Raw genomic sequence first — 21,673 nt, forward strand, 5'->3', positions numbered from 1 at the left:
TTGCATCCATCTTATTATACAGTACACACACTCAGCTATTCTATCATTATATTTGTGCGTTGCTTATGTGTGAACCAAACATTTCCATGGCAACAAATCGTTTGTCTCTTGTTTGATGCTCGGTTTTCAACGGAGTTGAAAGAATTTTTTAAGAGAAACGTAATGGACGGGTTGTTTTTAAAGTAATAAACGGAAATTCTCGTATCCATTGAGAAACGATAGGCGATTTGAAAGTGTCACTATGAACGGTGATTTATCGATGCAAGGTAGTATGAATAAGATATTTTATAATCTGCGAAAAAAGGTAAGGAATATTCTAGATTTTAGATTTTAGATTTTAGAATTTCCACGTCACAGACGAGTGTGTTTTGTTATTTGATTTGTAATATTGCTGCAGTTCTCTTAATAGCTGTTCGTTTCATGCGATACTCGCACATAGTATCTATGACTTTTGCTTCTAACAATTTTTATAATTAGGCTGTATCAAATATTTTTAACGTTCGTGTTTCATGAAAAATCATGTGTAACTCGTTGAATTCGCAAATGTAACAAAAAATTACATGAAAAAACTTATATTATTGTAATGAAAAAATAATTATATTAGGAGGAGAGTCGTATTTCGGAACGTCATCGGAACATATTATACCTTGTATGTTATTATTTGGAACACAATGGGTGAGTATATTATAATTAAAATATATTCCTAGTTCCAATTCTCTTGAATAGTGTCAGTGACCAATCGAAATAGAAATCAGTGGACATCGTGGAAAGAGAAGGCGAAACCAAATTTGAAAATTCGACATCGGTAATTCAGTAGTTAAGAATAACTCAATCGATAATGTAGATTAACTAGTTATAAACAAATATATGAAATATAAATTCAAATTATTCTTATCCATCTAAAAATTGGAAATTAAAGAGCAGAAGACAAGAAATTATCTTCGAGGATTTATATAGTAAATACATTCTTTTGCCTGTATTACCTAGAGATAAAACAGTTGTTTGATGGTGATCTTATAGTGTTCAGTCATTGCGAAAAATATTTTTAATCGGTTAAAAACTATAATTAATTAAAAACTACATTTCTTTAGGTATATAGACATTAGCGATGTATTATTCCGGGAAGCTCGTCTATCTCCCGAACATCGGGTCTGCGACAACATCGATTTGGAAATTATCGTTGCAGAGTATGAAAATTATTACAAGATGAAATTTCAAAAATATCCCATATTGTGTAAGAAAATAACTGGAAGGGAAATGACGAGGGAAGTGACAAATGCAAGCAAAACGTAAGAATTTAAATTATTTAACGATATTAAACGGTATTCAACGTATCGTATTCAACGTATCGTATTCAACGTATCGTATTCAACGTATCGTATTCAACGTATCGTATTACAATATGATCCAGTGTTTGTAGAAGTATTGAGACAAAAGCCAAATCTGTTAGTAAACAAGCGAGAAGTGAGCCTGTGAAAGAGACGAATCTACAGCAGAAGATAACTGATGACAATACGAATCATATTAATCTCGGAATGACAGTGACGTCGATATTTCCCAATGAGAGTGATGGACGTTCATCAGAAGAGCTATTTAACGTCCCAATGGAACAATCCATGCAATCGAAGATATTGAAATGCATTGAAAAGCTTTATTCAGATAATCCGGAATTACGAAAGATTGCTGAGGACATCTCATGCGTAAGTTATTTTCGATTAATATACGTATCGTAAAGCTTTTAAACGATAAAATTCCCGTCGATAAACCATTCAACGTATATCGACGATGACGTGATTTCAGTAACGCTTCAAATACCAAATTACGTAACACTTACTTAATATAGAGAAGACGCCATTTTATCTTTGTATCGTCACAGGAGATCATAGTAAACAAATTAAATGTACATTGGGATGACGTTATAGGCCTAGAAGAATGTAAAACCGCTGTTAAGGAGGCCGTTGTGTATGCCCTTAAGTATCCTATCTTTTTTGATGGCCCGTTTTCCCCCTGGAAAGGTATTTTGCTGTATGGCCCACCTGGTACAGGAAAGATACTCGCATTCTTCTCATTTCTGTACGTGTTTACAAGAAATATACAAAACAGGGAAAACGATGTTAGCGAAGGCAGTCGCGACAGAATGCCATTGCACCTTTTTTAACATAACTGCCAGCTCATTGGTCAGCAAATGGAGAGGCGATTCCGAGAAGTATATACGTGAAAGTTGCTTTGTCTCTGTAAGTTTCTTTGTTCCTTTGTCTATGAAGGAGAGATTCTAGGTATAAAAAGATTTGATTTTATTTTTCGTCATTTATATATAAATAGAATAGTTGTTTGGAAAACGAAATGATATCATATTCGTGATGAGGCAATGAATTTAAGGAATTTCGAATATAATATTTAATGAATAATACATTTGTTAAACTGAACAGGTTTTATTTGAACTTGCCTATAGTCATTCGCCTACAATTATTTTTATCGACGAGATTGACTGGATCGCCACAAATAAAGGAGACTGTATATTGTCTGAACCTGCAAAGAGATTCAGATCAGAACTTCTTTCTAGATTGGATGGATTAGTGTCTAATGAGAATTCTAATGTAGTTCTTCTGGCTACAACTAATTCCCCTTGGTACGTATATCACGTTATTTCAATGTTTTCTAAGTAGAAAATATCGTAATATTTCTCCAAATTCCAAATATGTTATTGTGTTGTTTGAAGTATTCCTTCATTATTATTAGTATAATAGAACGATAATATTTATTGTAAATATGTTATTAGGGACATTGATGCAGCTTTACTCAGGCGTCTCGAAAAGCAAATATACGTATCATTACCCAATGAAGTTGCTCGACTTGGTATATTCAAATTATACCTTAGCAACCACTTATTAGAAAATACAGACATTGTAAACCACATAGTAAAATGTACTGAAAGATATTCTTGTGCAGATATAAAATTGCTTTGTAAGCAAGCGTGGCTACTAGAAATAAGCCCGATATGGAGGAGACTTGAAAAGAAAGAAACACCTGTTACCACTTTGAAATATGAATTAAAAAGTTATGAAATATTAGCAAAATTGTTTAAAAAAATGTCACCTACAGTTATGCAAATAGATAAATATGATACGTGGAACAAATAAATACGCAATCGTAAGGACAGATATTGAAAAATATAAATAAATGGATTATCGTTCGAGAAATCATTCGCATGTGTGTGCATGTGTGTATGCGCGCATGTGTGTGCGCGCATGTGTGTGCGCGCATGTGTGTGCGCGCATGTGTGTCATGTGTGTCATGTGTGTGCGTGTGTGTGCGCGCACGCGCTATAGGCTAAGTTTAAAATATTCGGTTGTATTATATCCTTGTATTATATATGTCGGAGATGAAAGGAAAACCGGAGCCTTCCCTTTGCAATTTTGAGGAAGCCTTCTAATGCTTTAGCCTAGATTTTATCATAACTGTAATTAAGCAATTGTCATTTGTAATTGTTTGATATTTGTGAAAGCGAAAGTGGGTTCGAGGTGACAACTGGTCGCCGAACGTAGCCACGGTCACGGGATAAACGTTTTGCCTGACGAAGGTGTGGATCGGTTGTATTGTTCTCCCTAGAAATCACATAGAATTGTACTTTAGAGATGTCGATATAATGGGACACACGTTGTATTAGGAATCAATCTCCAGACAGAAACTGCCTAGTAACGGCGTTTGAATCTTTCTCGATGTTTCCAAAGAGTATACAACAAACTTTTGACAGAAATTGCCTAGCAACAACGATTGGAACCTTCTCGATGTTTCCAGCGAGCATATAACAAACAAATGCAGTCGTATAGCGAAAAAGATTTTCATCAGATATTCATTCGTGTGATCGCCTTGGAAAGTGATACATCGAGCAATTTACCGAGTGTCTCAGCAATTGTATTTTGTGTTTAAAATTATTCTACACATAGTAAAGAGTTATCCCGTTGACCGTGGATTCGTTTGAACCCCGGAACATTGTTAATAGCGTTAATTAAATTCATTATTCGTGAAACCTATCAATCGTTAATCTCATTATACGTTAAATTCATTATTCGTAAGACATATTATTCGTTCCTCTTATTGTTCGTTAAACTTATTAATCTTTAATCTAATTATTAGTTAAACTTATCGTTTGTTAATCTTATTATTTATTAAACTCATTATTCATAATATTTTGTAAAATCTTGTTTATTCGCGTAAATATATTCTCTGTTTCGTAAAACAATGGCTAATTCAAACGAAGGATCATTACGCGCCTTAAATGCTAATGATAACCCGACATATATATGTGAGTGTATTTTATCAAAAATATGTTTTTTATGTTTTCTTATCTTAGTAATTATTTTTAAAAAAGTCTTAAAGTCTTATATGAAAATAAAGCTGTTCTTTATTTCAAATAATTGAAGTAAATAAATACAATGAGTTTTATATTTTATTATATCTTATATTATTGTTATATTGTTATTGAAAAAATTGATATAATCAACAGTTCTTCCTGTTCTCTTGATTGTTTCTTGCTTGTTTCAAACCATGATAATAACCTACAAAAGAAATAACATAGTCCATTGAAAATTTAATATACAATAAAATACTTATATGAAATAATTACCTGTGTAATATACCATATAACCACTAATATACCATGACATCAACATACTTGAAAGTGCGTCTGTATCATTATCTGGTAATCTAGTACATTTTATTAAAATTTCGTATTTTTTTTCCAAATAAAATGTTAAACTTATTCCAAATTACTTATTAATATTAGAAGTATTCAGCATTCCATTAGAATTTTTAAATTGTACTTACTTGGCCATTAATTGTGGTGGTAAAGGAGGTGCAGGTGGCATTATATCAGTCATCGAATTGAAAGATGGTCCCGGTATGAAGTGATGTTTATACGCATTTGCTTCTTCAGAGTCACAATCCATTTTTTCTACATTATATTTTTTCGAATTTACATTTGTAGAAAAATTAGTCTCACAAGTCTCATCGTTCTCTTCATTGAATTTCTCTTCCAAAGCTTTCTTTCGTTGTGCTATTTGACTTTGCAAACCTTCTGATTCTAAAAGAGAACTCAACTCGACTTTCTCTGTATTACCATAGCCTAAACACAGAGTAAAAAAAATTTTTGTCATTTAATAGAATTACTGAATGCCATTCAGTTACTGTCCTTACAGGCAATGTATTAGAATTTCCCATGCATAAATGTATATGTATAAATGTTTGCCTTGATATATGTAGTAATAATCACTCGTCTAATGAGGAGAATTATATTCCAAGCAGCTAATAATGAACAATAAGTAACATGCATGTTTATGGTTCATGACCCTATATCCCACGGGTCTCCCCATAGACATTGACAGGTACTCCTGCCCAGTTAAGGACCTGCTGAATGACACTGCGATAGACTATGCGAAAGCCTTTACTTCATATATATATATGTATTTTTAGTACATTTCTTAATTGACATAACCATCATGCTAAAGGTATTACCTACAAATTTTACAACACACGTGCCATTGTTTTCGTAAATTTTTGATATTATAGCTTCATAAATTTCTCCATCCTCTGAGTATATTGCACGATAAGGTGCTCCTATGATCCATTTCTATAGAGAAAAGATGTGTATACAAATAAATATAAGTAAATAGCAAAATAAAATAATTTGCTTCTTAATCAATATATTTAATAATATTCTGTATCAAATTTGTAATATTCTATCAAAATCACAACCTTGTGTAATTTACTTGCGTGTTTAGGCTGCTTAAGATTTTGTAGGTCTTCTTTCGGTTGAGAATTTCCAACATCCATTCCCATTCGCTTGATAACTTCTTCTTTTGCTAAATTTATTGCTTTATCATATGCTTCTATTAATGCACTATCATCCCAAACATTATCATTGGCTGTGTCTGTATCCTTTTGAGATAGCAAATTATACGTTATTAATATTGATACAAGTATTTTATTATCAAACTATTGCAAATTATCATATATGTCATTTTTCAAAAATTGACTAAAAGGTAGTGGATACTGTTAATTACGATTATGCCAAAATCTTGTACTAAAAAAATGTTAAAACCATTACGTTTCCATTACCATACATACGTTTCCATTTCCTCGTATAAAAAGAACATTCATATCATCTGCCATTTTAAAATAACATCATTTAAATATTGAATTTGCTTCTGAAATATTAATTTGTCTCATTTCTTTAACTCTAACACATTGTAAACAATGATGACATTATGCCAACTATAATACTAAAAATCTATTCCCCATTCATTCGAAAGATTATTTTTTGAAGCAAGGTTAACATTGAATGTTCCCAAACTTCAATAACTGTATTTTACTTTCTTTACAATATCTAACAATATATTAGAATACTATAAAAAAATATTGTATGCACAAGAAACTGTTTATAGCGAAATAGCAAAAGAATTAATCACATATTATAACTAAAACGAGATTGTTAAGTAGATTATATTATACTGCATATGCGTTAGTGTTTCAGCTGGTAAATATAGTTTTTATATCTGAAGATAAATAAGATTTAATTCTATAAAATTGCATAATGAATTATACATCTATCTATTACTATTCGTATTTCCCCTTAGTTGTATGTTGTCAATAGCATCAATCACGAACATATAAATAAATATAGAAGAAACCGTTCGGAAATGGAAAGGGAAAAATGAACATGGAAGACAAGAAAGTTTTCTTCAGGTTTAGCGTATGCGTGATACGCTTTGAATGTCTCAGATAAAGATAAAGATACTCTGCTCATTTCTATTTGTTCCGCAGAACGAGAAATTTGTTGTCTTTCATATTGGTTTTTACGATTCAATTTTTGGGCAGTTTTCCCTAGCGAGTGTCGGTCCCTGTTTGATATAACCAGACCGTAATTTATACAGATATGTATTATAGATATATATTTGTAAAACTGAAATCAGATGAAATAAATGTTGCCTGAGGTTTTAAACGTTTAATAAAAACAATATTTCATTTGGAAAAAATGTAAGATATGTAAAATTACACATTGATCATTTTGCTGGTCTTGTATCATAAAACGTGTGGCCCGAAGAGCATGTCACGACCGGCATACTTCAAATCCGACGGACTGACGATAGAGATAAAGATGTGGCGGCACTCGGCGACAATGTATATCGCTGAACCATCATGAATGAACCATCAACATCCCAACGGTCCTTCCACCGAAGGTTCTAGAAGAAAGAGCACGTGGCAACGATCGCGGACGCCTAGCAAATGCATGGACGGTGGGGATGTTGAGGGATGACAAAAGAAAGTAATCGGATCCGATCGAAAGTAAAATCATAAGAGTCAGTCTTAGAAAGTCGCGCCTGGAGTTCGGACGTAAATTGTAAAGTGTATTGATGTTAGAAAAAAAATAAAGTTTTCTTTTTTTATTTTTTTACCTCAAATTCCTTTTTTATTTTGTTATTTTACGTGACAACACCATCGGCACCTGGATGAACCTTGATAACTCGGCCCAGAGGCCAATGCATGGAGGGAACGTTGTCCTCTCTGAGGATGACGATTGTGCCCTTTTGGATGCTGTGTCCACCCTTGCTCCATTTATTGCGGTTGGTTAGCTCGTTCAAATACTCCTTATGCCAGCGGTTCCAAAAATGTTGTTTAAGCTGTTGGATATGCTGCCATTTGGAGAGTCGGTTCGATGGAATGTCCCTGAAATCTCGATCACGTAAGCACATTAATGAATCGCCAATGAGGAAATGTCCGGGAGTGAGGGCTAGGAGATCATTTGGATCGGCGGAGATAGGAGTTAGCGGGCGGGAATTGAGGACTGCTTCTATTTCTATGATAAGAGTATTACGGTGTTAAGCTCATATGTTTCTGTTTCTCCACTCGCGCTGCGCCATAATATCCTTTGATATTTCCGATCCTCTGGTCGTACGAGGAATTGCCGATACATTTTCTCGATGTCGCCAGTGAGTACGTACTGATGAGCGCGGAATCTGTGGCGGATCGGTATCAACAGGACGCCGACAGGTCGAGGCATCAACGCGGCGCAACACCTCCCGGGCGATCCGCGGGTACCAACCGCCAACACTAGAGGGCTACGACGACAACGAGTCTGTCTGTCTAACTCGCTAGCGGTCGAATATACGAGCGATTGATATAAATACCGCACCTAGCGAGACTCCCTCTACGTCTAAGGCAGAGACTACCGGGCATAGCCTTACTGACGAGTCCACCGGTAGTCCCGGGACGAAACGCGCAACTCTCCCTCTCGTTTCATCCGTCATAAATCTAATTAATATACAAAATAAATTGTGAATTGAGTCGAGGATATAGGATTTCCCCATTTTCAAGATTATCGTGATTTTTGTATAAATATATTTTTTAAGATACTAATAATTAGGTACTTATAAATTAGTATTATCAATTATTTTGCATTTATAATTCCGCCTCTAGTATAAGTGTTAATTGAAAACTAACTTTATGTTTCAAAAAGTACTAGCAAAGTCGTTGAGTAACAAGCCACTGATGCTAACACAAATAGCATTGTCGTAATTAAATATTTCTAAATATTCATTTTTCACTTTGAACCTGTAGAAACAATTTATTATATATACTATTAGCTAAGTAATTGCATACTTAATTAAGTCGAAATATAAAACTTAGTTATTTTGATAATTTAGAAAATAAAAAACTGACAAACATTTCAATTTAATTTATGGTTGGAACAAAAGACAGTTATTTTTCATTAATTGAAATATTGCAATGCAGAGTACTTTCCAAAATACGCCGAGAGTATTCCTGATGGTGAAACGAGCGTTGCTTCATCGAACGCAGCTAAAGAAAACAACATCTATGTAGTTGGTGGTACGATGCCTGAAATAGAGGGCGATAAATTGTACAATACCTGTACTATTTGGGGTCCCGATGGAACTTTGATAGCAAAACACCGAAAGGTAAGTAATATATTCCTTTATGGCTTTGAATTTGAAAATATTGGGGTGAAGAAAGTGACTCTATCTAGGAATAATTTAGGAATATACATATGTACATACGTATACTATAACCAATTCTATAATTTACGGTTTATGAAATACGTTATGATACGGGAAACGCCCATTTTTGTTGTAATGTGTTTGTTGTTGTATAAATTTTTCACATATGAAAATACTTATTTTTTCTCCTTTTTAAACATTATTAAATGATAAGATTTTTTAATAAAAGAAAGTGATAAAAACGCTGTCAGTTATTAAATAAAAAATAATTAAAGTTTAGGAGTTGGTAACTTTGATATTAAATTACAAAAGTTGCAGTAATAGAATTAGCGACCACATTTTTATGTTAGTAGGTACATCTATTCGACATCGACATTCCTAATAAGATTACTTTTCGAGAGAGTGATTCACTCAGTCCTGGTGACTCCCTAACGACGTTCGATGTGAAGGGCTGCAAAATAGGTATTGGCATTTGCTATGATATTAGATTCGAGGAAATGGCACGCATTTATCGGAACAAAGGTACAGTAACTTAATCGATCAATACTTAACTAGCAAAAAATTAAATATCTTTCTTAAATATATTCTATATAAAATTAATATAATCTGTAACTCTGTATAAAAAGAAGCTTAATTTAAAAAACCAGTATATTTGCTGAAAATGAAACAAATAAAAGAATTAAAAGCACAATAAGAGGACTGTCCTCGCATATTCAGAAATGATGGAATGTGAACCGTGCAACTACGAAGTTAATTGGTATTCGGTGGCTTCATATTTCCTGCTTCTCTGGGTTAGGTTGCCAAATGCTGATATATCCAGCGGCATTCAATATGACCACTGGACCATTGCACTGGTCATTACTTCAGCGTTCCAGAGCGAATGATAATCAATTATACGTTGCCTGCATATCACCGGCTCGTGTTCGTTAAGCAAGTTACGTCGCATGCGGACATACACAGTTGACCAATCCATGGGGAAAGAATCTTTACGATTTAGAAACTCAAGAGAATATGGCAGTCACCGATATCAAAAAAAAAAAAAAAAAAACTGGCGAACCGTGTGTTACCACAACGAGACACGCGATGCTATTTGTCGCTTTAAATTGTGCCGCAACTCGTTTTTGAGATCTTTGCCAGGGGAGCGTTAAAATCTGCTGAAAATATATTTCTGGCTTTTCTGGATTTTAACTGAAATATGACAAATAACGTTGTAAAACATATGTACTTATGACTTACAGAGTAATTGAGTGTACAAAATATATAGTATACAAAATAGCCAGCGATTTAGGGCTTTAAAAGATCAAAAGGAAAGAAAAGAAAAGAAAAGAAGAAAGATAATATGTTGTGGCAGTCTAAGTCGATCTAAGAAAATAGATAAAGGGTGGGAGGGGCAAAGCTAGTTAATCTGGAAAGAATCCAAGCGTCAATTTCAAGCATTTACAGAGAATCAAGCGGGCTGGTTAAAGTCGTGAGTTGAGCAATTATCCCGCGTTAGGTTCAATCAGGTTAGTCCCACGCGAAATTGATCCAACCATGCGAAAACGAGTGTATCCTGATTTCTGTCGCAGATACTTCTGGCTAGTGCAGTACCTACACGGTGGTTGTTGAAATAGCCGCTTCTCATCTATTTTCCGCAGCGCGGACATCATCCTTTGATCCTTTACGACTAACGAAGTTTTCGAAGATGTACGGCAGTTTGAGATTCTACTTGAAAATGATCATGATTGCGGTCTGTGTGCCGTCTGCTCTTCTTTTTGTCCTTCCGTTAAAGACTGGTAAGTTGATACTGATTAATTATGCGATCGAAACCCTATATAATTGCTATAAAAATTCCGCTAATATAATATTCCTTCTTTCTTGTATCTGTCTGCCACTCAGGTCGTTTTACTAATTGCAATAAGTAATTTCGACTTCTTTGCGCTCTCTTTTAACGCATTCGAGACCGAAAGAAATTCATATCAGTCAGTAGGCAAGGGTATAATATACATATTTTATATATAACTTATGTAGTAATGTATGTATCATGTTAATTTCATATTTTCTTCAATATAGAATTATTATATATGTCGGGTTTACATTAGAATTAGGGTTAGGGGCGTGAAACGAATCTTCGTTTGGGTTACACGTTGTCGTTATGCAATAGAGAAGACATTGACTAGTGCAAATACGATTATTACAGAACCGGACAAGTAACCGTGGTAGTTAGGTACTCGAGAAACTAATGACAATGATCCTAGGTTCAATAACGAATCCGTGGTCGACGGGATGATAGATGAACGTACTCACAAAATCGAAGTCGGACGCGTAATATTCACTGATCGTAAAGAGTTACTCCTTTCATCAATGAGATCGCGAGCGAGAATGCCTTTCCCGTCCCGATGATGCCACAGAGGAAAACTATAATGGGGTGTGTCTAAGGATACGAGATCATCGGGTTCGTCGAGAAAAGCCTTCGTTCAGAAAGTAAGGCAAATTGGCGTTGCTGCTAATTGGTCAATCTCCATATCGGTGGTTAGAAAAAGATGCTAGCCGCCCTCGAGGGAAAGTTGCTAGTGGGAGACGCCGCTCGTTGAAAAATATGTCTCCCCTATCTTCCCGTAGTTGGGACAAAGACTGTTTGTCTGTTTGAAGGGCTTTAGTTAACTAAACCTTAAGATTTATAACGGGCCCTCGGGCTAGCCGAACATGTACTGCGGAGACGCATCGACATCTGGCATTCATCTTACTCGAAGAATAGGGTCTGCGTGTGGCGAGCCACGGGACAGAAACCGTTGGAATGTTTACTGTCGCGTGTCGCCACGAATATTTCTTTTAAGGAGAGCTATAGAATTACTCCATACCTTTGTTAAACAAAGCGTTCATCCCGTAACGGCGGCTACGTTCGGCGACTGACTGTCGCCTCGAGCCCAAGCTCATTATCACAACTCTCGAACAATTACAATCGGATTGAATAACTACAATTGTTCAATTACAGACTCCGGTGTTCTTTCATCTCCGACATATATATATGTCGGATCACGATTCGAATTTTGGGCGCGCGACGACTCTTCGTGTGGACTAGCCATCGTTTCACAAAGCCGAGATTTTATTTACACGTATATACAGGTCTATCACTAAGCTCAACAAATAATAAGTACAACTAATAATAAGTCTAACAAACACTAAGCCTAATGAATAATACGATCTACGAATAATTAAATTAAATAATACTATTAGCAATGTTTGAGTTCAAACGAATCCACGGTCACCGGGATAACTCCTTACTAAGCGAAACTAACTTAGACGCAAATGCGATCGTCGAAAATGCTCGATGTATCACTCTCCAAGGCAATCGCAAGAATGCCAGCCTCGTGGAGATTTTTCTCCCTGTACAATTGCATTTTGTTTTCTATACCCGTTTGGAAGCATCGAGAAGGTTCCAAACGCCGTTGCTAGGCACACTCGTTGGAAGCATCGAGAAAGTTCCAAACGCCGTTGCTAGGCAGTTTCTGCCTGGAGTTTTGATTACTAATACAATGTATGTCCCATTGCATCGGCACCTCCGAGGCAACATCACACGTGGCTAGGCCCGCTCTCGAGGCCGCATGCCGCCACAACCACATTTCTCGGAAAACACATACAACCACTCCAAACCTCCGTTAGATAAAACATCCATCCCGTGACCGTGGCTACGTTCAGCGACCGATTGTCACCTGGAACCCAATCTCGCTTATTACAAATCTTAAGCAATTACAACTATAATAAAATCTAGGCTAAGGTACTAGAGGATGTTCCCAAAATTTCCAAGGAAAGGCTTCGGCTTTCCTTTCATCTCCGACATATATTTTTTACATTTGTAGTTGCGCACAGATTTTATTAAAGAAAAGTGTTAACAATGTGTTTTCATGATTTATTTCTCGCGACTGACTTCCATTAATCCCTAATATTCCAGTCGCCATAAGCGTGTAAATCTAACATGGCTGCTCATAAATGTCATCAGTAAAGTTGTGGTGACGGGTCTTTAGTTTTGCTTGATATCGAAGTAATTTTCCGTCTGCCGCTCGTTTTTCATTATTCTACCGCAATTAGAACATTTATTTATTAATATTGTTTTAAAGTGACAAAAGTATTGTTCGTGTGAATATACGTATAAATATATATATATATATATATATATATATATATATATATATATATTTATTTATTTATGTTGTGTGTCATTTTAATATGGCTAATGTTTTGTAATTCTTCGATTGCGTTATTTATTGTTTTGAGTAGTTTATTTTATAGAGTATTCGATAATATAAAACATACGCGCACACGTACATATATATATATATATATATACGTATTCATATGCATATTTCTCCTGGCAGTGTAGTATTCATACGAAATGAAATGTCAATTATTTATTTATCCTTTACCGGAATGTAGGCTAGTTTTAAGTATGTATCTTAGATTATCGATTTGAATCAATAATGTAGAATGCGCATACATTAATAGTAGTTTAGTTTAGAATATAATTTACATATTTATATATAGACATGCATGTTCCGTAATATAGTTCTTATTTTATAATTCTTTACCGGAATGTAGGCTAGTTTAAAGTATGTATCTTAGATTATCGGTTTGATAGAATTCGCACCTATATATATATTTCTGACAATGTAACCTTCATTTCTTTAATAATACAATATTGTATGTTTTATGTATTCGTTAAACTATTAGTTTTTGACTTCATGTATACTTATATTTCATAAATTGATAATATTGTATTTATTGCATAGTATTGGAAGCACTGTCTCTAATATTTACTAGGTTATTACATGTTCGGCATATATGTTTATACTTATATGTAACTCTCCAAATTGATTGATTGAAATATATTTATATATATATATATATTCCTGGCGTTTCAATTATTTTCCCCTTTTGTAGTTATTCTTATTTCCTGGTTTATTTAGAATTGTGTGTATATGTATTTTGTTTATTGGTTGGATCCGTTAATCGCCCTCGTTTTGTTAATCCTTCCTTTCGTTTCGTAGTGCCGTGTGTTCGTTTGTGCATTCAAATCCTTATTCGCGTGTTTTGTATAGAATGGTTTTCTTGTTCTTGTTACGGCGCGTGCGGAGCGCGGACGTGACACCCCCGCCCTTGGAGTTCAAATTTCCAAAGGAAATTTGACTGATGGTATCTCTGAGTTCGCTCAAGGCGGACGTAGATGTCGTTGGTAGTTGAGTAACTACCGGTGTTATCGATATCCCTTGAGGTTGTGCTGTTTGATCATCGATATTTCGTCTTCTTTTGAGGTATAGTAGCGGGTGGGTGACTGAGCCGCATATTGCTCCTAATAGGGCGATTCCACATTCGTAAGTTTCACGTAACTGGTATCCGTGTGCGGCTATATCTATTATTGTTTTGATTAGTTTAAATATTGCGAGTATTCCAAATATTGCTGCACTGACAGTTCCGAATTCCATAAAACCAGTCCATAAGCTTGATACGGTATTTTTCGCTATTGTCGTTAATGTGTTTTGTCCATCATTCCCAGGATGTTTACTGTTCCAGGGACGATTGTTTTTCCTGTTGCTCCTCTGGCCAATGCGTTCAAGACTGCAGATTTTCTGCCGGGAACATGACGTGGTCCCGTAGTGCATCGAGGTCTTTTGGGTATACATTCCGCTCGTGGCCAACGACGATGGTGCTGAATATCGCCACGTTTGGCGCACGTCCGGGCGGAGTTCCTGTGGTGCGATTCCTTTGCCAAACGGGTAGTTCCGAGTAGCATTTTGTTGTATGTCGTACCTTTACTTGTACCGGAATGCATTTGACTATATGGACCGCTTCTCCTGCGATCAAAGCCATGTGTCCTGGGTTTTGGTTATGGTGTATGCAAATTCGTCGGGCGGTAAGTTTGCCAAGCTTAAAGCGTTCTCTATTAGTTTCTTCTGTGTGGTGTATCTTTGCGTCAGTGTATCATGGTATAATGTTTTCATTTCTCGAGTTTATCAGAAATAGGAATAACCTTTTATAGAAAAAGAAAATTTTATATTTATATATATTATATTTTTTTCTTTCCTTTTTTTTTCTTCTTTTTTTTCTTCTTCCCCTTTTCCTTTTTTTTGTTTTTTTTATTGTTAAAACCTTTGTTTTATTTTAGGTTTTACGTACTTGTTATCAGTGAAAATAAATGTTATGAATACTACTTGGATTGTAATTATATACATATATGCGTACGTATTGGTAAGTAGTATAAATGAGATTTGTTTCATTGTTATAAATATATAAGTATATATCATCAATAGGAATAAATATCACAAATGTACCTTGTTTTCGAGTATATATATATATATATATATGTGCGTGCAATGGTAAATATGACGGCTTATTTTTATGAGTCACCTGCATTATCAATGGAAGTGAATGTTATAAATATCGCCTACTTTACAACATGCGTGTATATATATATAGTGGTGAACATAAGTGAAAATTATATGCATAGTTATAAATGTTGTTTGTTTACAGGTGGATAGCATCAGTATTTGGTTTCGTGAGTGGCGTACAAATACTTTACAGTTCCACTGTGTGGATTGCTATTCATGTTCTTCCATCCGTCGTTCAGAAAATGGTTGATGAGTTCGCCATCAGTTCTGTACACACATATAAAAATAGTTAATGTATATATGTAGTATCGTGAGTGAGAGGCCTGGGAGTTGGCGGGTGAACCGCGTGGAATGTCGCGAGAGCCGAGGCGTTTGTTTTTGATCGCGTAGTTTTGGAAAGAGGAGACCTACGTGATCTTGGCCACGAGCGGTTGCCAAGGGACGGGAAAAAAGGAATCAACAAACAGAGTTTGCGAGTGGCGTTGCCGAGAGAGTGTTGATTGCATTTTGTGAAAGTCGAGTCGTTATCTAATTATTTAGTTGTGCTGTTTTCTGTACGATTGGTGTGAATAGTTCGGGTTGAACAACAATCGTCTTTTTCTGTCCGATTAACATCTGTATCATCCATTCCTTGTAAATATATTATATCACGATATTACATTTTTGGGGGCTCGTCCGGGATTGGACAAGACAGAAAACGAAACGGTTTAACAGAGCTATTCGAGCTAGTTGTGAATTTACCGGTACGCGGTGCGATAAAAGACGATATCGTTGACTGTTTAAGTTTGTGTAGTGTGAAAAATGGCAAACGTTGGGGACGAACGATTGTCGGGTGAAGAGGGTTCGACGCTGGAGTAGCTGAGGAGTAAGCTCGCGCGAATGAACCTCCCTATATCTGGTGCGAGGTCAGTGCTGATTGCAAGGCTGAATCGGGCGTGTAGGGCTGGACAATCGTATCCTATAGGATCGACGGGCGGTGAAGAGCTAACCGGTCAACGAGATTTAGGAAATGTACAGAGAGCTGAGCGTGATTGTAACGAAGATGAAAATTTTGAGAAAATGAATACGAAGGAGTTGAAGGAGTGCCTCGCTAGTTTGGGTTTAAAAACGACGGGAAGAAAAGTAGAATTACGCGCACGGCTACAAGCGGCCATGGATGGTAATGACATATCGTCGGAAGAAGAAAGCGACGACGAAAGTGAGTATGAAGATGACAAAAAAAACGCAAGAGGATACAAGAGAGGTACGCGAAGGATGTATCAGGACCGTGATGAATATTGTCGAAGGGCATGTGTTGGTTCGACACTGAGTTTTAGAGACGTCGAAGATGCATTAGACTCGTTTAGTGGCAACAAAGGTGAAAATGTCGAACGATGGTTCGAGTCGTTCGAGGAAGTCGCTGATACGTGCATGTGGTCGGATGGGCAGAAGGCAGTCTACGCGAGGAAGCTGCTGAAGGGATCAGCGAAAATATTTGCGAGCTTCGAGTGTCATGCCAGGACTTGGCATGAGTTGAAGAGGGGGCTAGTGAAAGAATTTTCGAGGAAAGTCAACAGTAGGCAAGTACATCAGAAACTTGAAGAAACAAAAAAGGAGAGTGATGAAGCATGTTTGGCTTACATGTACCGCATGCTCGAAATAGCCAACCATGTGGACATAGAGGAGGAAGCAAAGGTGGAATACATAGTGGATGGAATAATAGACGACGAGAACAATAAGGCTATATTGTACGGCGCTACGTCAATCAAAGAGTTGAGGAAGAGGTTAGTGATGTACGCAGAGCAGAAGAGTCGCAGAGTAAAGTCGATTGTGAAGCCGGCTAAAACCCAGAAGAACGGGAAGCCCAGTCAATCTGTAGATGCAATGAAGAAAAGAAGATGCTTCATTTGCGGTAGTGAGGATCATCTAAGTGTTAAGTGTCCGGAGAGGGGAGAAGGTGTTAGGTGTTCCGAGTGCAGCGGATTTGGACATATTGCAGCGAGGTGTACGGCACGACCGAAAGAGACTTGCGTAGTGTCAAGATCCGAAAAGGGGAAGTATGTGAAGGAAGTGGCGATAGATGATTGTAGGTTTGTGGCACTAGTGGATACGGGTAGTGATCTCACGTTCATTCGATCAGGCGAGTATGCGAGGTTAGGGTCACCACCGCTAGGTAAATGCACGCTTAAGTTCGACGGTGTTGGTTCCGCTGGCAATGAGACCTGGGGTGAATTCACCAAGGTAATGACGGTTGATGGGTGTAAACTGCCAATCACTTTGCACGTTGTTTCAAACAAAATATTGACGAAGCACGGCCTGTTGTTAGGCACTGATTTTCTGGATCAGGTAGAGTTACGGGTTAAACGAGGCGAAGTGACTTTCTTGCGGCTTGACGAACAGACGACCAAAGACGTGCCGGATGTGTTTAGAGTTAACGTGGTAGAACAGACCGACGAAACAGACCTAACACACGTACGGGAACCGCATTATCGTGAAGCGATTCGCGATATCGTTAGGGGGTATAGGCCGGAGAAAAAGCGGGACGTTGGGATAACGGCAAAAATCGTTTTAAAGAGTGACAAACCTGTGGTTCGAAGGCCGCGAAGATTGGCGCCTTCGGAGAAAAAAGAGGTGGATGAGTTGATGGAATTATGGACAAATGAAGGCATAATAAAACCGTCAAACTCAGAATATGCAAGTCCCATAGTTGTAGTTAGAAAGAAAGATGGTTCTATCAGAGTCTGTGTTGCTTTTCGCGAGCTTAATGAACTTATTGAGTGTCCACATTTCCCATTGCCTTTAATTGATGATATTTTAGATGCATTGCAAGGTACTCAGTTTTTCACAACGTTGGATTTAAAGAATGGTTTTTTTCACGTGTGTTTAGACAAAGACAGCCGAAAATATACATCTTTCGTTACGCCATCGGGGCAATATGAATTTTTGAAGTTGCCGTTTGGTTTAAAGATTTCACCCATTGTGTTCCAGAAGTATATTTCGATGATCTTTAAGGAACTAGTAGGTAAAGGTATTGTTATCGTGTATATGGATGACATTATTATTCTTGCAAAGAATTTAGAGGAGGCGTGGGAACGTTTGCAAATGGTCATAGAGTTAGCTGAGCAGTATGGGCTAATTATAAACTGGGGAAAATGTCGTTTTCTGCAGCAGGAAATTGAATATTTGGGGTATATAGTCTCAAAAAATACCATAAGGCCGTCTACACATAAAACTAGGGCAGTAGCAAACTTTCCCAAGCCAACATCTGTTAAAAAGGTTCAGAGTTTTTTGGGACTTACGGGGTACTTTCGAAAATTTATTAGGGGATACGCGAAGATTGCTAAGCCTTTGACGGATTTGTTGAAAAAGGAGGTAAAATTTCAGTTCGGCGATCGAGAAGTAGAGGCCTTTGAAATCTTGAAAACAGCGCTTGTCAACGAACCAGTGTTAAAGTTGTATAGAATGGGCGCGGAGACTGAGTTGCATACAGACGCGTCCGCAGAGGGTTACGGAGCAATTTTAATGCAACTAGATCTGGACGATGGAAAATTCCATCCGGTCTACTTTGCCAGCGGAAAAACAACTCCCGCCGAGGCAAAGTACACCAGTTACGAACTGGAAGTAATAGCAATTGTAAAAGCGTTGAACAAGTTTAGAATATATCTGTTAGGTATGCCGTTTACTATCGTCACGGATTGCCAAGCGTTTGCTATGACAATGAAAAAGAAAGATTTGTGTGTGCGTGTAGCCAGATGGGCCTTGTTACTAGACGAGTTTAAGTATCAGGTGTGTCATAGGCCAGGTAAAAGCATGCAGCATGTGGATGCTCTGAGTAGAAACCCCCTGCCGAGCACTATAGATGTAACGGAAAGTGAAGACGGGCTGATTGCACGGTTGAGAAGTGCACAGAACAAGGACGTTGAAGTCCGTAGGATTTTAGACGCCGCAACGTGCAATCAGGTCGATGGGTATGTAATACGGAACAATATTTTGTATAAAGAGTGTAAGGATGATGTGTTAATAGTAGTACCGAAGGCTATGCAGGTTCAGGTAGTCAGGCAGGCGCACGAGCGTGGGCATTTTGGGGTCACCAAAACAGAAGCTATAGTCAAGAAGGACTTTTGGTTTAAGGGGCTACGTGAAAAGGTCGAGCATGTGGTATCTAACTGTCTCGATTGTATCCTAGCCGAACGAAAATTGGGCAAGCAAGAGGGATATCTAAATCCGTTAGACAAAGGTGACACACCGTTAGACACTTACCATATTGACCATGTGGGCCCTATGACAGCTACAAAGAAAAGATACGCACACATCTTTGTAGTAGTGGATGCGTTCACGAAGTTTACGTGGCTTTATCCTACTAGATCTACTGATACCGCGGATGTTATCGATCGACTGAAGAAGCAAGCGGCTGTTTTTGGGAACCCACGACGAATTATCTCTGATCGGGGAACAGCGTTCACATCCAACGCGTTCCAAGAGTATTGCGAAGAAGAAAATATAAAGCATTTATTAGTCACGACGGGGGCGCCGAGGGGGAACGGGCAGGTAGAGAGGGTAAACAGGACACTCATACCTTTACTAACTAAACTGACTGCCCCTAAACCCGATGATTGGTATAAACATGTCGACCAAGTACAGAAATACCTGAATTTTACATTAAACAGGAGCACGGGAAAAACTCCTTTCCAGCTACTTGTCGGGGTCGAGATGCAAACTAAAGAAGACCCACAGATCCGAAAATTGGTTGAAGAAGAATGGGTGGTGGAATTCGAAGAGCAACGTCGTGAACTGCGTGAGGACGCGAAAAAGAAAATTGCTGCTACTCAAGAGGAAAATCGGAGGCACTACAACAAAAGAAGAAAAGGTGCGAAACAGTACCTAAGTGGAGAGTTGGTGGCCATAAAGAGAACGCAGTTTGGCCCAGGATTAAAACTGGGAGGAAGATTTTTGGGTCCGTACCGGATTGTGCGAGCAATGCGGAATGATCGCTACATTGCGGAGAAGGTAGGAGAGCATGAGGGGCCAAAACGGTCATCAACTACTGCTGATTTTCTGAAACCTTGGGTCATAAACGCCGAAAGTGACGCATCTGATGACAGCGAGATAGAAGGCAACATCTGAGGGCAGATGTTATTGCAGGATGGCCGAGTGTAGTATCGTGAGTGAGAGGTCTGGGAGTTGGCGGGTGAACCGCGTGGAATGTCGCGAGAGCCGAGGCGTTTGTTTTTTGGTCGCGTAGTTTTGGAAAGAGGAGACCTACGTGATCTTGGCCACGTGATCTTCTGTACGTTTGGTGTGAATAGTTCAGGTTGAACAACAATCGTCTTTTTCTGTCCGATTAACATCTGTATCATCCATTCCTTGTAAATATATTATATCACAATATTACATATATATATTATTTATTTTTTTTTATATATATAATTTTCGTTTGGATCTGTTCCTTTGTACGAATACTGTATCCCTGTATATAATATAATATATATAATATGTTATAATTATGTTAGTTGTTATTTATTATATATATTTTCCTTAACTCTCTGCCCCTTTTTCTTGTTTTTTTTTTTTTTTTTTAGTACCTAACATTGCTATTATGATGCTGTATTGTATTGCATTGGCTGTTATTTGTATGTGCGCGCGACGAATTTTTCAACATGGTCGCTCGCGTGTCTCTTTGGTATGGCGTTGGTTTAATGTCAACAGTAACGTGTTGTTGAAATAACTAATTAATTGTTAATCACTATAATTTTATTTAGTAGTGTTTTGTAATATTGTTTTGTGTTTCGTGATATTGTGTGTGTCAATACCGTGTGCTACTTTAATGCGATAGCATGGATTGTATTGTTACCGAATTTCAATAGTCATTGTTTCGATTATACGTGACTTGCATTTATGTAAGTCTCGTTTAATTTAGTTAATGTTTTGTGCATTGTGTTACCAGTTATTTCGTGTAGCATAACTTCATTCCTTTGCACCGAGTTCAGTCATGTCTTGTCGTTAATATTTAGTTAGTCTATCTTGATTAATATATATATTTAACAAATATTTAAGAAACAATGGCGAGTGTAGTGGAATCGTTGGACGAAGAAATGGTTTTGACATTGTCGGAAAAGCTTAAAGCATGGGATGCGAACTTTCGCGATATGAGTGCAAAACTCGCCGAATTACAAAGCGGCTTATTCGAACTTAAAACAAGAACCTAAAACACCCGTATCGCCGCCGACAACGCAACAAGAGACGGTCCAGCCGAGTGGACATACCCAGCCAATTAAGCTAAAAGATGCGATCGAATCGGTGCCAGTGTTTGACGGATAT

At 37.3% G+C, this 21,673-nt stretch overlaps 3 protein-coding genes across 8 annotated transcripts; 2 read left to right on the forward strand and 1 right to left on the reverse strand.

Annotated features, from left to right (window-relative positions):
* The first annotated feature begins 612 nt into the window (after window positions 1-612).
* LOC143305132 (uncharacterized) lies at window positions 613-4,034 on the forward strand. The gene is made up of 6 exons (XM_076627741.1): window positions 613-675; window positions 1,092-1,289; window positions 1,412-1,700; window positions 1,877-2,234; window positions 2,430-2,629; window positions 2,780-4,034. Exons 2-4 carry the CDS (start codon window positions 1,207-1,209, stop codon window positions 2,156-2,158), a joined length of 654 nt encoding a protein of 217 aa, XP_076483856.1. The 5' UTR covers window positions 613-675; window positions 1,092-1,206; the 3' UTR covers window positions 2,159-2,234; window positions 2,430-2,629; window positions 2,780-4,034.
* A 409-nt stretch (window positions 4,035-4,443) lies between these two features.
* LOC143305128 (survival motor neuron protein-like) lies at window positions 4,444-7,099 on the reverse strand. Of its 6 annotated transcripts, none has more exons than XM_076627730.1 (6): window positions 7,055-7,099; window positions 5,755-5,937; window positions 5,515-5,629; window positions 4,828-5,125; window positions 4,628-4,707; window positions 4,444-4,559 (listed from the first exon to the last, which is right to left on the reverse strand). In XM_076627730.1, the coding sequence occupies exons 1-6, from the start codon at window positions 7,082-7,084 to the stop codon at window positions 4,501-4,503; spliced, it is 765 nt and encodes a 254-aa protein (XP_076483845.1). In that variant the 5' UTR covers window positions 7,085-7,099; the 3' UTR covers window positions 4,444-4,500. The 6 variants fall into 6 exon arrangements, with proteins under 6 accessions (XP_076483845.1, XP_076483847.1, XP_076483848.1 ...); XM_076627732.1 differs by lacking the exon at window positions 7,055-7,099 and adding an exon at window positions 6,617-7,043; XM_076627733.1 differs by lacking the exon at window positions 7,055-7,099 and adding an exon at window positions 6,604-7,043.
* Window positions 7,100-8,789: 1,690 nt separating this feature from the next.
* On the forward strand, window positions 8,790-10,977 carry LOC143305131 (omega-amidase NIT2-A-like). The gene is made up of 3 exons (XM_076627740.1): window positions 8,790-8,975; window positions 9,368-9,536; window positions 10,583-10,977. Exons 1-3 carry the CDS (start codon window positions 8,892-8,894, stop codon window positions 10,594-10,596), a joined length of 267 nt encoding a protein of 88 aa, XP_076483855.1. The 5' UTR covers window positions 8,790-8,891; the 3' UTR covers window positions 10,597-10,977.
* Window positions 10,978-21,673: the final 10,696 nt, after the last annotated feature.

Source organism: Bombus vancouverensis, chromosome 2 (assembly GCF_051014615.1).
Source record: "Bombus vancouverensis nearcticus chromosome 2, iyBomVanc1_principal, whole genome shotgun sequence".
NCBI classification, from domain to species: Eukaryota; Metazoa; Arthropoda; class Insecta; order Hymenoptera; family Apidae; genus Bombus; species Bombus vancouverensis.

What these genes read in the sequence shown, in the direction of transcription:
- LOC143305132 (XM_076627741.1), top strand. Translation starts at nt 1,207, where the DNA reads ATGAAATTTCAAAAATATCCCATATTGTGTAAGAAAATAACTGGAAGG. An exon ending in GTGACAAATGCAAGCAAAAC is followed by an intron (nt 1,290 to 1,411) that starts GTAAGAATTTAA and finishes AATATGATCCAG; the next exon opens with TGTTTGTAGAAGTATTGAGA. An exon ending in TTGCTGAGGACATCTCATGC is followed by an intron (nt 1,701 to 1,876) that starts GTAAGTTATTTT and finishes GTATCGTCACAG; the next exon opens with GAGATCATAGTAAACAAATT.
- LOC143305128 (XM_076627728.1), bottom strand. Translation starts at nt 6,171, where the DNA reads ATGGCAGATGATATGAATGTTCTTTTTATACGAGGAAATGGAAACGTA. An exon ending in GAAATGGAAACGTATGTATG is followed by an intron (nt 5,938 to 6,117) that starts GTAATGGAAACG and finishes CTATCTCAAAAG; the next exon opens with GATACAGACACAGCCAATGA. An exon ending in ACGCAAGTAAATTACACAAG is followed by an intron (nt 5,630 to 5,754) that starts GTTGTGATTTTG and finishes TTTTCTCTATAG; the next exon opens with AAATGGATCATAGGAGCACC.
- LOC143305131 (XM_076627740.1), top strand. Translation starts at nt 8,892, where the DNA reads ATGCCTGAAATAGAGGGCGATAAATTGTACAATACCTGTACTATTTGG. An exon ending in TGATAGCAAAACACCGAAAG is followed by an intron (nt 8,976 to 9,367) that starts GTAAGTAATATA and finishes TTATGTTAGTAG; the next exon opens with GTACATCTATTCGACATCGA.